The following is a 16,658-nucleotide window of genomic DNA, read 5'->3' as shown; positions in this document are numbered from 1 at the left end:
GAGCAGATGGACGTTCACGTTTACATTGAGTCGTTCAGCAGACGATGTTATCTCGAGCCACTCACATGCCTGAGAACAATCAGTGATATTCAAGCAAGAGTAGGATTCAAGAGTGCGGCACGACCTAGCTCCTTAAAGAACACCTGGACAGAGTGCAGCGTAGCCGTGATATCTTTTTTGTAACCATTACGAGGATTGTATTAGTGGTGGTGTAAACGGACGACAAAGAAAGAACCCTAACAGCTTCAACATGAATCCATAAATGCTCTTCAATAAATCCTATACGTTAGTATGTTAAAAAGAAATCGAGCAGGCATACATATATATATATATAGATGAATATAAATGTATACATTAGGGGCCCATCTGATTCTCTCTGCCTCTCCTCGCTTCTGCGCTGACTTGCTGCAGTCGGAGAGAGCAAAGCATTGCAGGGAGGAGGCTATGTAGAGAGAGGAGTTTGCCTCCCTGAAATATTAATGAGAAAATGGGCCATGCATTTTTAACCATGCGGCAGCAGCCACCACTAGGGCTTTAGCGCCTTGTCTTTTTCCAGCTCCTTATCTCGCTCGCTTCCCCTCTCTGTGTGTCAGAGTGAGAATAGCTTCTGGAATTCTCTCTCTCTCTCTCTCTGTCTCTCTCTCTCTGTCTCTGTCTCTCTCTCTCCTCTCTCTCTCTCTCTCTCTCTCTCTCTCTCTCTCTCACTCTCTCCGCTTGTGATTGTAGTAAAAGTCACTCCTAATTAAATTTAGTATTTATCTTATTCTCCTTTTGGACAATTAGATTCACTCATAAAAGTCAACATTTGGCGAGTGGGATTGTGTGCCGGGCGTGAGTGTGTTTGTGTGCGTGGGTGTGTATACGTCGCATACACTTTTTGTAGTTCAGTAGTTTGGACAGGAGTGAACTCTGGTAACAGAGGATCAATTTTTAACGAGAAGGTAAAAAGCAGAATGCATTTCTCTTCGGTCCTCTATGCCATATACTCACCCAGTATCAGTGGCTTTGTGGATCATGTGGTGTCTTCACAATACATACATGTTTCTGGTGAAAACATGAAATAAATGATTTCACCATGCGTATATCTTTTCACCATATGATCATGCCAGACTATACTAAAGCAAGGTATATTACACTATATTATACTATGCTACTATAATATACTATAATATACTATATTATACTATATTATAGTATACCATACTACTAGTGTTCTATACAATACTGGACTATACTATAATATACTATACTGAATTATGCTATGTTTTTACTATACTATATTACTATTGTTCTATACTATACTGGACTATACCATAATATACTATACTGAATTATACTTTACTATATTACTATACTATATTATATTATACTATACCAAAATATAATATGCGATGCTATGCTAATCTTTGCTATGCTATGCTACATTATAGTATACAATAAACACAGTACCATGCTATACGCTATATACCATGCTATACTATACTAGGCTATGCTATACTACCTACCTTCCTATCCATCTATCCATCCGCCATGTATCATGAGAGTGAAGAGAGCAGATGAGATGTGACAAGAGAGTGAAGCTGGTAGTCTGCTGCCTGGCTGCCTGGGAGACTGACCTAGAAAGCTGCAGCAGCTCACGGAAGCGAAAAGAGGCCAGGGAAATAGAGGTAGGCTATAGTGAAAAGATGAAGACATAAGTGGGAGGAGCGGGATGATGATGATGCAGGGACGGGTAAGAAAGTGAAGCGTAATTAAAGGGAGAATGGGGGATGATGACTATGAGAAGTTTTTGTTTTGAGTTGAATTTGGCGAATAGGTTTGAATTAATCATAGGCCCAAGCTTTTTTGACTACCATCAAGGATCAGGAAATCAGGAAAGCATAACAAAATATGGCACGACATAACATATGCGTACCGTAGCATAGCATAAAATAGCATAGTGTAGCGTAGCATAGCACAGGATAGCATAAAAGAAAAGGGACGAGGCGGTGATCAGGAGGGAGATGTGAAAAGTGGGTTAGATAAGCACACTGGATTCTGATTGGAGAGGAGAGGTTGCGTAACATTCTGTCGGATTTAATCATGTCAACACATTCCTACATTTGTCCCAATTCACGCAAAAGTGTGCGTATGCATTGTTTTCAGGAACATTTCCATTCTGTTGATAACCTATGCACATCTTTATACAAATCATCGTTATGCACCAATCATTAGTTGGAAAGACACTTCTTAGGGTTTGGGTTTCATCAGGACTCAGACTCAAAACTCAGTCTTGTTACAACTCAAGTCATGCAAGGGAGTTTCAGCATTGCGCTAGGTGTTCAGGAGTCATACTATATTCTGTTGACTATTGATGTTCCACTGGGTTCCTCTTTGATGATAAACAAGGCATAGATCTTGTATTTTCGAAAATTAGCGATTGCTTCATAAGCCCCCAAACACCTTCATTTAGCTTTTTGGATTGCATATTGTGAAACAACTTTGTGGCACAAGGTTTCTAAAGGAAAGAAGGGCTTAGTGGTTAGATGCAGGGCAGGATATCTTTGCAACACCTTTGCCACATAGATGTAGGGTTCATCTGACTTCATGACCTGGAAAGGAATCAACACAGCGGTATTCTCCCCGGCTCCATCTGTTCCCGATAATACTCCATTTCACCTGGAACACTGCTCTCTCCCCACTTGTTTTAACTTAATCTCTCCTCTGTCTTTGTATTTTCTTGTTCTTTCTGTTTCCTTCTTGGCCCACACAGATTTCTCCCTTTCTATGAACTTAACTTGAATGTTTTGAGTTGGCTCTCGTATGCTAGTCCGAGTTTTAGTCTGCGTTTCTATCATTTGTTATCATAACTCCAGTCAACCAAGGCGTGCCTCAAGGCTCCTTGCTCGGGCCCCTCCGTTTCCTCCTCCACACGCTCCCCCCCCTCCCCCTCGGTACCCTCATCCACCGGGCCTCCCCTCAACTGCCATCGCTATGCGGATGACACTGAGCTTTACCTCAACAAACTCCCAGCCATACTACACCCCCCAACACCTTTGCAGCTCCAAAACCCCACACATGGCTGCAGACTACTACCACGCCCATCACAATTTGGAAAGATCAATATTAATTGTTTTAAGGTATGCCCATGACCTCTCTTAACTTAAATAAAGTACAAGTAGGCCTACGCTCTGTATCACCACACATAGTTTTTAATTTGTTTTTATTTTATTTTACTAGAATAGGCCTACGCATTATGCCTTTAGACTAGAGGATACATAGCCTAATGTACACTGTAACTATATTAAACTCCTCATAATTAATAATAGGACAATAATCGTATTCAAAAGGAGGATTGTACTTATTATATACTTTTATATACAGAAAATAAGCGAAAATGTCTTTACCCGAATCATACGGAACACACGGCATTTCAATCCAAGCTATGGAGCGAGTGTATTAGCTCAGGACTCGTAAAGCACAATATTGCCATCTAGTGGCCAGCTTACCCAATCAGAAACTCGTTGTATCACTACTTTTCTAACATCACGGTTATGTTATTAATTGCTTTCAACGAAAACCATGGCTTGTTAAAAAAAACGATATTTTAGTTACCTATCAAATGTTCTTTTCTCAAAATAAGTACGTGTACAGCATTTGTTCATTAAATAGTGGGAGCAAATCGGACTCACTGATCTTTTGGTAGGCCTAAACCAACCAGGTGGTTTTGGTTACAGCGAGGCAAGCAAAGGATTTCCCCTCGCTCTGTTTGTGCTACTAAACATAAAAAAACATGAACCTGGCTCTCGGTGGGATGAGTTCTTAAACGTTTATAACAATTTAGGTGTGGCCTCGTACATTGAAACGCATCGTTTTGTAGTCACAAATAGGCAAACACACACATCGTATTCTACATTGTAACAATCACTCGTTTTTTTATTTTTGTCATGCTCTCGCAGACCACTTTTAAGTCCTCTATTAGGGGTAGGGTTGGCAGGGGTCCGTTTTGAACGCAAGACGTGCAGATGTCAATGACTGCGTTGCAGTCTTTCGTATGACCTCTGGATGGAGACAGTTTCCTTTGAGTAATATGGTAGACATCTGCTCTTCTATGCCTCAACTACGCACAGATTAGGGGCTTTGGTTTTCCCTGATAAAAAGTGTTTTTGAGAAATTTGGTAAAATATTTCATGCACTCTTTGGCTAATATCTATGCTGCAAATGAATAAATAAATATATATATATTTCTTTGTAGCCTAAATATATTTTCTTTTAATGGTGTGTAGTTTGACCTGTAATCATCACTTCCGCTCGCCGAAGAAGCCAAATAGGGAAGGGGCAGGCGTGACCGTCATGGGCAGAGATGTCGGCATGGTTATAATATGAATTGGGACGGAGTAGGAACCTGGGCCTGATACAGAAATAGGTAAGCCTGTTGCTACAAGTTAGAAGTCATTATAGAGTCATTGTAGCGGAATGGTCACACTTTTTGGTATTGATTGTAGCGGTCTAGCCGTTGTGTATACAAATCAGCACGCGGTAAATATGAGCATGCCGGCTTGGTTTGACTAATCGGTAATGCAAGTGTTCAAGTGAGCATGGCCACGTACATAGAAACAGATAATCAATTTGTATGACCTATATCGACCGGTTCGTTCCTACGTGACGAACTATTTTCGTTAGGCAGGTATGCACTGGGATTCGCACAGAATTGTCCAAAGTTGACAGACCTAGAGTAACACAGCCCTGTATAAATTGAGGCTTCCGATGAACGCGTTCTCCGGTTTTATGAAAACTTCACGTTGGAAGATTTATCATCGCGAGAAATTATGCATAGTTCTCTAATCCAAAAACAATGGCACGTGCATTTGTATGTGCTCACCAGTCCACACTTTTATTCCAACATTATATATTTTATATTCAATATTATTGCCCTTAAATTGCCTTGCGTCTTTGCAGTCGAACTGTTTTTATACTGCGTATACAACTGTTATTACACAACTTTGCATGCAACACCTTTTCATTTTAATAAGTGACTGCTTTCTGACTGACAGTTTATTATTAATCTACCTCGATATTAGACGTAGGGCCTATATTGATAAGAGTGCATTTGTATGTGCTCACCAGTCCACACTTTTATTCCAACATTATATATATTCAATATTATTGCCCTTAAATTGCCTTGCGTCAATGGAGTCCAACTGTTTTTATACAGCGTATACAACTGTTATTACACAATTTTACATGCAACACCTTTTCATTTTAATAAGTGACTGCTTTCTGACTGACAGTTTATTATTAATCTACCTCGATATTAGACGTATATTGATAAGAGTGCATTTAAATCTTCATAATAAATAAAGATAGATAAAGTGTTCAGGACTCGGTATGATGGTAATGCATACCAGAGGAAAGGGCTAGGTCACTGGCCGAGGCGACATGGTTGTGACAGCTGACAACTGGCCAAATAAAGCCAGGTGCACGTGCTTGCAGTCCTTGCATGCTGAGCTGATGATGTGTTGCTGGCCTTACGTCATTGGTCATAAGCCTGGTGTAAGTTCTCAGCCGGTTTAAATAAGGTGTCCTCCGAAGCACCCCGAATGACTGGGTAGAGAATTAATCAAATACAATCTGTGCGTGCGAGAGTGCATGTTCATGTTGATTACAAATCAGTAACGTTATATTTGTTACTCCAACGGTACTACCACACTGATGACTAATGCTTTAATTCAGATGCACATTTACGCAATACATATGCAGCTTTGTCTCCACGATTGGCTTACAGGAACATTTGTAGGACTGTACAGTTGTGTTGACCCAACGATTTAGTTGCATTATTAATCACAAACCAAATGGTGTATCCTGAATTAACTATTCAATTGTTATGACAGGATGGGTGAAGAGGCACATTTCTACGGCAATGCCGAGGTGTACTGGCGGGACGTTCCCCCCACAGTGGACGGCATGCTGGGAGGCTACGGAAGCATCTCCAACATCGACCTCAATGGATCGAAGGCCTTCCTGAAGAAATTAATTGGTGTAAGAAACTTGCATAATGATGACAAGATGGTTAATGATGGTCAAGTCTGACATGACTTCTCTTTTTCAACTCTTATTAGGTCAATAACATACACGACTATGTATGTAAACAGTGACAGAAAAAACAAAGTTACCAGTGCCTAAAGCGATGTCTTTAATCCGCTTGCTTTAGCGTATTATTGTGTTTATCAATTGAAGAAAAGGCCATTTATGTGTAGGAACGAGGCAGTAGAAGTTTGGCACCCCAACATTTTGCGATCCCCATCTCTTGTGCTGGAGTGTAAACATGTGTAAGAAGCAGTAAATGTTTGACCCCCCCAAAATACTGTGATCCCCATCTCTTGTACTAGAGTATAAACATGTGTAAGAAGCAGTAGAAGTTTGGCCACTCTTAATCTCATCGTGCCCATCTCTTGTCCCGTACCCCAGGAAGGCGAGGGCAAGACGGGGACGATGTGCGCGCTGGACTGCGGCGCGGGCATCGGCCGCATCACCAAGCGCCTCCTGCTGCCCCTCTTCCAGACCGTGGACCTGGTGGACGTCACCCAGGAGTTCCTGGACCAGGCCAGGACCTACCTGGGCGAGGAGAGCAAGCGGGTGGGCCACTACTTCTGCACGGGCCTGCAGGACTTTGTGCCCGAGCCGGGCCGCTACGACGTCATCTGGATCCAGTGGGTGATCGGTGGGTACCCGGACGGGGGCGGGCAATGTCCTAAGGGGTCAGCCGTGGCTACAACTCCAACACGGGCGGGGAAACATACCGGCCGCGGCTTTTAGGTTTGTGTTGGAGCTGAACTGAAAAACGATCTGGGGAAATTATCGAATTGCGATTTTATTTAGACCGATATTGCGAGTTGCGATTTAGCATTAGATTTTTCTTTTTAAAGTTCCTTCTGTATTATTCACTAAACAAGCAATAAATCATTCTATAGTATGACCAACACAACATTGGAAGCAGTCAACATATAAACTGCTCTTTCCTTTAGGCCAGGCCTATGTGTTGAGATGAATTTATGCATGAATTAACAACTTAATTGAACCGTAAAAGAAAAAGGAATGAGTAGTCTGTAAGATTAATCGACTGACTGGAGGTCAGTAATTGAATTTGAATTAGATGAATCGTTCAGCCCTAATGTGTGTTCTTGTCGACTCTTCAGGTCACCTGACGGACGAGCACCTGGTGAAGTTCCTGGAGCGCTGCCAGGGCGCCCTGCGGCCCGGCGGCATCGTGGTCCTCAAGGACAACGTGGCCTACGAGGGCGTGGTCCCCGACGACGTGGACAGCAGCGTGTGCCGGGACCTGCAGATCGTGCGCAGCCTTGTGGCCAAGGCGGGCCTGCGCATCGTCCACCAGGAGCAGCAGATGGACTTCCCCAAGGAGATCTACCAAGTGCACACGCTGGCCCTCAGATAGGGGAGGGGGGGGACGCGCATGTTGTTTCTGATTCCGTGCCAACTTTATTTTATATGTGGAAAGTCAAGAGTTCATGCAACACACCGCGCCTTGGTTTCAGTTCGACGGTTTGACGTTTCTTTTTAGTTTTGGTTCGAATGAGACGGCGTCAATACACCCATGTGAGTGTTTTATTAGTCATTTTTGATGAGCTGCTGCAATAAGTGCGTGACTTTGTCGCAAATTTATTATGAAGAATAACCTGCTGAACCTAAATTGGACCTTTACCAGCTTGGCATTGTATAATGAGGTGTTCCTGGTGGTGAAAATCCCAAAGTGTGTCAAGAGCAAGTGGGGTTCATGCAGACTGAACCTTGTGTGATCCTGCAAAAAGCAGTTTTGGACTAAATACCAAGGGTACACTTGTTGATATGAATGTCGCTTTTTTATTTGTAGGTTTTGGGTCTGCATTCAGGGGGATAATGTTCCTAAAACCTTGAGTTAAAATACAATGAAACATCTTATCTATTTCACAGCAATACACATTTGAAAGAGCAAACATGGCAAATAATTTAATTATATAAGGCTTGTTGTACAGAGATTTTGTATCTGGTCAATTTGTATGCAAGTGTTCATGTGTCCGTAATGTGCTTCCTCAGATTTGGATATTAAATTCCTAGAAAAAAATTATTGGGTACTGTAGTTGACTGACATCCAACCAGGACTGGATTCAACTAGTAAGCTTGTGAGCATTCATACAAAAGTACACAAGGAATCCAGTTATATAGTGGGAAGAGAAACACTCTCTAGCTGACAATTATTAAGTGATTCAAGTGCCATTCAAGTACTTAAATTGTGCTTGGCTAGCTAGTGTATGCTATGTCTTCAAAATGAGTGTAAGGTGTTGATAACATACAAAGAAAATGCATTAGAAAATCGAACACCTTCTCAAACTTCAACATTTGTATCTTAAAATGATGCATATATTCATTGGTACAATGAAAAAAAAAAAAAAAAATTGAGCACTTCAAAATCAATAGCCTTTAAACCAAGAATGTTGTAGACAACGTAATGGGGTCCACCTTGATAGTTTGCAACTCAAAATCAATCAGCATTTTAGTAGATTGCATTTGGACTGTGGGCGCGCGTGTGTGTGTGAGATCTAAAAAGCCATTTCAGAATCTGTTCTCATGAAGGGAATCTAAACGGACAACATCCAGCCCCACAACGTCACGAGCAGCAAGGGAAACTGGCTAAAAGGCTGTTGTGTGCAACTCTTATATGACACCACAAGCCTGGTGTTTCAAAGTGTCTGTGGAGCAGCAGGATGTACTGGCGGCGGCGGCGGTTGATGCCGCTGTATACCGAGGCAGAGCTGTTAGGACCACGTCTCGCTCTGGAACCGCCCGGCCTTCTCCATGGCAACCAACATCTGATCCGACTCCTCCAATGACAGCCCCCCTTCGAGCTGAAAGGTTGCCTTCAGTGCATCGCACACACTGGCGGGCATGTCTTTGGCATTGCTAGATGAGAAAAAAAATGTTTATTTTACATTGAAAGGGACGTACTGGGTTAAATAATAGTGTTATTACAATAAATCGATTGAGCTGATGTATTTGTCTAAAGCGACTTACAATAGGTGAAATCAGTGAAGATATAACCCAAAAAGTATCAATCATCGATTGATCCAGGTCAAAAGCGTTACTTAAATGCCCACAAAAATGTTATGATATTTTCCTGTTTAAGACATGCAAAATCATGATCTTCGCATAATTCCCCGAATTTCAAACAATAATTAAAATTGAATGGACATTCTGACATACAATAAAAACATTTTTAAAGGCAACATTTTTTGGCACGTGGTTTTGTGTTTTACTCACCCTGCAATATAAAAGTAGGCGTTCCTATTAGCAATCAGGTCCCAGAGAAGTTTAGACTGCTCCTTCACACGATGCTGCACATATATCTTGTCCTCCTACATGAAGAGGAGCAATAAGGGTGAAATCCTGAAGGTTCAACAAACAAGGCACTCAAAACATGATCATGATCAGTTAAGCTTCACATATGGACTGTAGACTGTAATAGTCATAAGAAGATTCCTAGAGGTACACTATGGACCAGTACCTTTTGACTTAGGTGAGGGACAAGTATCATATCGCATGAACATTTAGGAAGGTTTGATAGTGCTTCCCGTTAACACTATTTATATATTTTTTTTTTCCTAGCCACATTTGTATCCTTTCAATATTATATTTAATTGTGTTTTTTCGAACTGAAATAAACAATTTATTTTCTATATAAATATTTGTAAATATATCAATATATTTGAACACCTAACCTTTGTTTGATAAATACATGTCTTTTTTTGCTTTCGTTAGATGCTCCATGTGATCTTCAGTCGTGCGTCTGCTACCCTGTGTCTCACCTGGTCCCGGGAGAAGGCGGTGAACAGCTTCAGTTGTCCCTCCTCCACTCTGTCCCTCCATTCAGCGCTGAAGTAGAAGTCCTTGAACTGGGAGCGACAGCCGAAAAACAGCACGTTCGCTGCCGGCACAAGAGTGGACGGAAAGAAATCTGTTTGAGTTGTGTCTCGAGGTAACCCCTTCACCCTTATTCACTGCCAGCGGTATCACCAACCAAACATGACATCAGGTATCCCTGCACGTATCATACATTTTGTTTCAAATGTATTCTTCTTTTAATAGGAAACTATCGCACTCTGTCACACATTATTTGATAATATAAGCGAGGAAATATTTATATGAAAGCATCCGGGAAATTCTGGCCATTTTCTAACTAGAAAATATTAATGAAAAGTTCTTCTTAACGTTTTGCGATGTTTTTTTCACTGCGCCACATCAAATATCACGACCATGTTCCGGCAATAAAGACATTTGAATCAAAGTTCAAATAAGAAAACACAAATGATTAAGTGAAATCCTCCTACCTGCTTTGCCCTGTGCTATTCTCTCCTGCAGGGCCGACCTGAAGGGTGCTACTCCCGTTCCCGGACCCACCATGATCACTGGTGTGTCCTGGTCCGCAGGAAACCTTAAGGTGCCTTTCTTGACCCACAGGGGCACTCGCACCTCGCCTAAGACACGATGACAGAATAATAAACATCATGTTTAATACGGACGTACTTCAATTAACTAACGTCAATCCTCATACTCATTCAAATACAATGAACAAATCAAAAGCTTGACATTGCTAGGAATGAACTTAAAATAATCTAAAGGAAAAAGTAATCGATGAATAATAATAATAATAATAATGGATAGGAAATTGTGGAGGACCTTGTGACGGGTCTAGAGAGCTGAGCCAGGTGGAGCAGAGGCCCCTGCGTGGTTTCTGAATCTGCGTTTTGTATCCAACCACAGCCACCAGGATCTGAAGCTTCCCGGGGTGGGCCTATCAGAGGGGTTGACTGGGTTGAGCTTCCACATCTTCAAGCTAACTTTAGTTTTTCAGACCATTTTATATTTTATTCAAATTGTTCATGCCCAGTATTCTATTTTGTCCAGAGCTATTGTTATAATATATTTTATGCACTCATATATCATTATAATAATATTTATTATATACACAAACCAGTTTCTGTATATAATGAATATACACAAACCAGAAAATAAATATACACAAACCAGTTTGTGTTTCTCTTACACTTTTTCATATTACATTGTTGCCAAAGACTGCTGCTGTAATTGTTGTGCATATGACAAAGAAACCATCTTTAATCTTCTTGAATCATTAAAGAATTAGGGATAATACGCTAGCATCAGTGTATTATTTAGGTTAAAAAAACACTGTGCGCCTCTTTCTCCCTAATCTCTCCAAACCACACCCACCCTCAAAAAAAAAAGCTTGCTAAAATACAACAACACAAGATATCTCCACATTGCTGGAGAGTCTGAGAAATTAACCTACATCCCTGTAGCCTTAAGGTTAACGTCTAGGTGACAGAAGTTTTGCATACACCTCCTTTAAGTCATTATAACTTTGATTTTACAATTGTTGTTAACATTGAACACCATAGGTCCTATTGACCTAGTGGCCATCTTGGTTCTTAACTCAAGCTGGTAGGAGGAACTGAATGTGGAATTGCATTCTGTTCTCCCACCCAGCTAGTGTTTAGAACCAAAAAGGAACCAAGATGGCCACTAGGTAACTAAGGTCCATAGTCCAGACTGAGGTGGTTGAATCACCCCTATATCCTCTCAATGCATCCACACCACCTCCATCCATAGTGGTCCACTTCAGGGCAGTGGTGGAGCGGGTGGCTCACCAGGGGGGAGGAGGCGATGGAGAAGGAACGGGGTTGGATCGGGGGGAACAGGTCCAGCAGGTAGTCCACCTTCAGCTCTGCGGTAGTGTGGGGGAAGTCACATAGGACCTACCACACACACACACACACACACACACACACACACACACACACACACACACTTGTAATGCATATCTAACACCATGCCTTGATTGGTCGAAAGAACACCTTGGTCCCCATTTTGGATTCGGACACAAGGCCGATCCTATTTCTCGTTTTATGCTCGGTGGATGAAACCTGAGCCGCACCACACCAACAAAGGAGCACTGCGCTCTGTGACATGGGACACCAGTGGTACAGTGGGAGTCGCCCCCTTCCCTACCTCCCCCCCGCCCCCTCCCCTCCCCTCACCTCCAGAGCGGTGCGTCTGGGCCGGCTGCAGTAGGCGTGCAGCTCGTCCTGGCCCTCCGCCGAGCTGAACTCGGCCAGCTTCTCCTTCTCCAGCTCATTGGCGGAGAAGCACTGCAGCGTCTCGAAGAAGGAGCGGCGTGGCACGGCCGCCACGCCCAGGTAGCCCTCCACCAGGTGGCGCAGCGAGCACGGCTCGGGCAGCCCCGCCGGCGCTGGAGCCGCGCGGGGGGGGGAAGGGCGGAGGTTTAGATTCAGGTGCTACCTGGCGGCCATCTTGGTTCTGAAGGCTAGCTGCACGGTGAGGGACTGAATGCGGATGACCTGACAGTGCTCAAATCTAACACCACTATGGCGATAATTCAATATTCATATTATCGCGACTCATATCAAATACTTGAAAAAAGTTCTAAGATAAGTTGCCATTGTTCTTTGTTTCAGGACAACGCGTACCCGCAGTGCTGTCGTTAGCCTTGAGGATAAACTGAGAGTCTGGGTCGAGTCGAAGCTGCTGACAGAACTGCTCTACGTCCTCTGGGTTGTTACAGGGTCGCATGCTCACCACGTCCCCAGCGGTGAACCTGGACAAACACAGAATCACTCGAATATATACTGCATATATATTACTATTTGTATTTGTGGTGATTTTATTATTATTTATAAGATTATATTCTCTGGGGGATTTTCCTTTTTATGCTGATGTAGCTCTGGAATTCCAGACTCTGTGCCTAAAGGTCAAAATCAATATCACCAAGAACTGCACTTTAGGGACTAGTTTTTATACTTTTTACACTTACTCAATGTTGGAGTCTGAGATGTCAAACTCAATGAGGCGGACCTCCTGGAAATGGGAGGGGTGAGAGACTCTCTGGTTGGACGTCATACGCGCCGGGAAAGGATGGGATTCAGACGGGACGCGCTGTTCTTTGGAATTCCTCTCCGTGTCACCCGACTTCTCACTGACACCCTCCAGGAAGTGGAATGTATATCTGGGAGGCAGCCTGCAGAAACGAGGGAACGACGGAACCGTCACGCTCAGCTATTTCCTCAGATATCATATTAAGAACTCATTCAAATGCCTGATGTGACATCCACTCCGATTCTGTGATAAACTTGTACCATTGTCGTGATTAGTCATTGGAATGGAGAGTGGATAATACAGACTGTGTTTTTGAAGATCCATATGAAGCAGTTTTCTCCATTTAAAAAAAGGCAAAACGTGAAGGTTTGCCTCCAAGGTCACTGATGAACAATATTCAAATCATTATGAAATGATTTCTACGCAAACAAAATAGTCAGTCAAACCAACCAAATGTTTTTTTTCCGTATTTGTAACCAACTTACGGTTGGTCCTCTGGCAGGGGGGTCACGGTGTTCATGGAGGGGTACAGAGCTGACACTCGGTCCCAGAACGAGGCCAGCCACGGGTCGATCACTGCATCCGCTCTGTTCCAACACACAGGGAGCACACTTTACCTCCATGCGACATTCACCACCTGACCCTCACTAGCGGTAGGTCACAAACAACCTGAGGACTTTTAATGTAATACATAAAACATTGTTAGTGCGTGGGACACACATAGCATAAACAATTGCCTTTCACGGTTTACTTTTTGCCCGTTATTGTGTTCATTAGTACTTTACTTCTACTTGGAAAACTACAAGGCAGTACTTGTGTTGGTGTTCAATCAAAATGTAGCTATTTTTGCAAATATTCAATCAGCCCAGTTTTCTAACTATTCATAAACCAAAGCAACACATAACATTTGCCAAAATATGATACCTCATGTTCATTTAAGTAGGGATTATCTGTAAAAAATATATATACTTCATAAAGAATATCAGGTCCCATTGAGATTATGTTGTACACAAATTATCTCTTTGCTGGTAGAATAAGCATAGGAAATGAAACCTTTAGCTTCCTAACGTTTTGTCTCTTACCCTAGGTCGTGTTGATCATCAGCCAGCCCAACCGACGACAGCAGGCTGGCTCCCAACTGCTGAAGGCGCTTATGAAGCTTTTTGGCCACAAAATTGAACCTACAATCACAAAGGAAAAGATTGATGTGATGACTCCGTTCTTCATATGAGATGCTTCTTGTTGTTTAAGTTACATTATGAGATGTTGGTCGTGGACGCTTTTATCCTAAGCGTCTTACAAGTAAGACTGAGAACAACCAAAGCATGCAAGTATTAATAGTAATATAAATATATATATATGTAAATATATGTTTTTTTATATCATATATCGAAGTGCTTTTTAAAGTTCCAAGACAAATAGTACCACTAAGCAGGGCGCGTTTTAGAATAGTAGCGCTCCGTCATCAGAAATCAGAAACAAAGTAAGCTCCGGTCTTCTCTTTGAGATGTTCTCCACTTACTTGGGATAAGAAGAGTCCCCTAGCCCGAGTACTGCGCAGTCCAGCTGGCACAGAGACCCAGCAGGCAAAGACTTCCTGAACAGGAAACGCCAGAAGTTCTGCCAAGAGAAGAAAATCACTATTGAATATATATCATATGATGTAACTTGTACTGTAAATACAGTACAAATATTGTCATTTCTATTGCATTTTATTTATTCCATCTTCTATCCATCTTCTTCCCTATGCTATATTACCTGTGTTCTTATATTGAGATGTTGTTTTATTGTCTGCTGCTATTTGTACATCCTAAGGGATGTACAAAGTATCCATTTAAATAAAACATTTGCTTGTTTGGGTAACATTACCTTCATGTTATCAGGGGGGTCTCCTTGGCCAGTGGTGGAACACACAAATATGACCAGAGATTCAGAGATCAGGTTGGCCTATTGAGAGAAACACAAAGAGCAGAGGAAAGGGCAACAATACAACTCTTAGACGGCATGAGAAACAAACATCCATCCTTAACCATTTGAATATTAGGCCCAACCAAAATTATTATTTGGGTTATTCTCTCTAAAGAGAAACACGCGGAAACATTTTATGCAATAGGTTTACTCCAATGTGACAGCCTTCACACACAATGGAACAAATCAGAAAAGAGATGTGCTCTAGAATCGTTATCGGCTAAGACAGAGGCAGACAAGTTGAAACTAATATTATCACTCACTAACAGCCAACAGATGGCCGTGCCATTTTTTATCACACCACAGTCAAATACCAGTACCCTTAAATCATACTTACAGCCACCGAGAAGAAAAGGTATCAATGGAGAACATTGGATTAATATTAAAGAAGCTTTCATCTCTCTGTTGAACTGACCACATTGTAGCCGTCCAGCGGTGCCACCCGGTTCTGGATGTGCTTCCTCTGGGCCTGTCGTCCAATCCGCTGGGCCGTGTCCTGGGCGGTCCCCGTCTGGCTGCCATACAGGACCAGCAGCGAGGGCAGCGCCATTCTGGGGAGGAACAACCTGATCTTACATCACGGTTTTATATTCCACGGTATCGTCACCTATGTATATCTAATGCTATGCCCAATAATCCCATACATTCTAATCACTTGTAGCCTACACATAAGCAACGTACACACACCACAGATACTCATAGCCGCCTAGGGTATCCATCTCAACATTACATCTCTCTCTCGTTCACACATAAATAACCTCACCTCTCTGAGAACCAGAGAGCGCTACATAATGTTATGCTGAATTTACTTCACTCGGTTTATAACGCTAAACCTAATAATTGCTCATCCTTGGTATTCGTGATCTCTAATTATGACTTTTAACATCCTTAATCCTCGACACATACAGAAAGGCATGTTTAAGGGAGACTGAGCCTGAGACTACAAATTATTGTCATTATTAATGACAATTCACATTGTTATTGACATTTTTTTGTGGCATGTCTGATTCTTATAAAGACAAATGGATGTTTTATTCAGAGATTTTTTTTTACTTTACATTGTAGGGCCACCATAAAATGGTCTACTCTATACCACTGTATAGACATCTTAAATATGAGGACACGATTGTCTTGTCCTACTCAATCAGTGTTACACTGGTAAATACTCTTCATGGTACCCTCTTGTTGACCCCTTGTTGCGTCATAACATTAGCCGGAGCAAACCTCAATCAATAAATAGTTGAGAACCGGATCCCTTATTCAGTTCAATTTCCAGATACATTTCCAAAATACTGACGTTAATAAGGACGGGTTCAACTTGCCTTCCAGCTTCGGCTACCTGTCTTTTATTAAATAATCAATGATGAGCTGTAAAGAGAGGAGTTTATGAAAATGACTTGATCATGCATTGGTCTAGGACGTAACACTTTACGGCAATTCTTCTCGGGCTGTGATTGGTTGGTCCAATCTTCTTCACGTGACGCCCGGTAGACGTAAATGTATATATTTTTTTATAAATTGATTTCGGGGACATGCATGATATACAGTATAGTAATCGTAAAATCATGAAGAGGGATGTTTTTAGAAACAAGGTGATAGTAATAATGCACATTTAGCATATTACGGATGATTTAAACACCATAGAGAAAACTACTGACAACTAAAACAACTTCTAAAAACAAGGAGAAAGGAGAAACAGCGAAAATAGGCCACAGCTATCTGGGATATTAGACCACAGAAAGAGATAG

General features: G+C 42.0%; 2 protein-coding genes across 2 annotated transcripts; one reads left to right on the top strand and one right to left on the bottom strand.

Moving 5' to 3' along the window:
• Positions 1-4,246: 4,246 nt before the first annotated feature.
• ntmt1 (N-terminal Xaa-Pro-Lys N-methyltransferase 1) lies at positions 4,247-8,160 on the top strand. The gene is made up of 4 exons (XM_060049955.1): positions 4,247-4,405; positions 5,871-6,018; positions 6,448-6,700; positions 7,176-8,160. The coding sequence occupies exons 2-4, from the start codon at positions 5,872-5,874 to the stop codon at positions 7,430-7,432; spliced, it is 657 nt and encodes a 218-aa protein (XP_059905938.1). The 5' UTR covers positions 4,247-4,405; position 5,871; the 3' UTR covers positions 7,433-8,160.
• ndor1 (NADPH dependent diflavin oxidoreductase 1) lies at positions 7,627-16,372 on the bottom strand. Its single transcript, XM_060049943.1, has 15 exons — positions 16,233-16,372; positions 15,326-15,461; positions 14,812-14,889; positions 14,465-14,562; positions 14,025-14,123; positions 13,428-13,529; positions 12,881-13,084; positions 12,537-12,664; positions 12,087-12,298; positions 11,697-11,804; positions 10,708-10,822; positions 10,359-10,505; positions 9,837-9,955; positions 9,292-9,386; positions 7,627-8,934 (listed from the first exon to the last, which is right to left on the bottom strand). The coding sequence occupies exons 2-15, from the start codon at positions 15,458-15,460 to the stop codon at positions 8,790-8,792; spliced, it is 1,785 nt and encodes a 594-aa protein (XP_059905926.1). The 5' UTR covers position 15,461; positions 16,233-16,372; the 3' UTR covers positions 7,627-8,789.
• Positions 16,373-16,658: the final 286 nt, after the last annotated feature.

This window comes from Gadus macrocephalus, chromosome 4, assembly GCF_031168955.1.
Source record: "Gadus macrocephalus chromosome 4, ASM3116895v1".
Classification (NCBI taxonomy): Eukaryota; Metazoa; Chordata; class Actinopteri; order Gadiformes; family Gadidae; genus Gadus; species Gadus macrocephalus.
The sequence above is the reverse complement of the archived record's forward strand: the minus strand, read 5'-3'. Positions and strand labels throughout refer to the sequence as shown.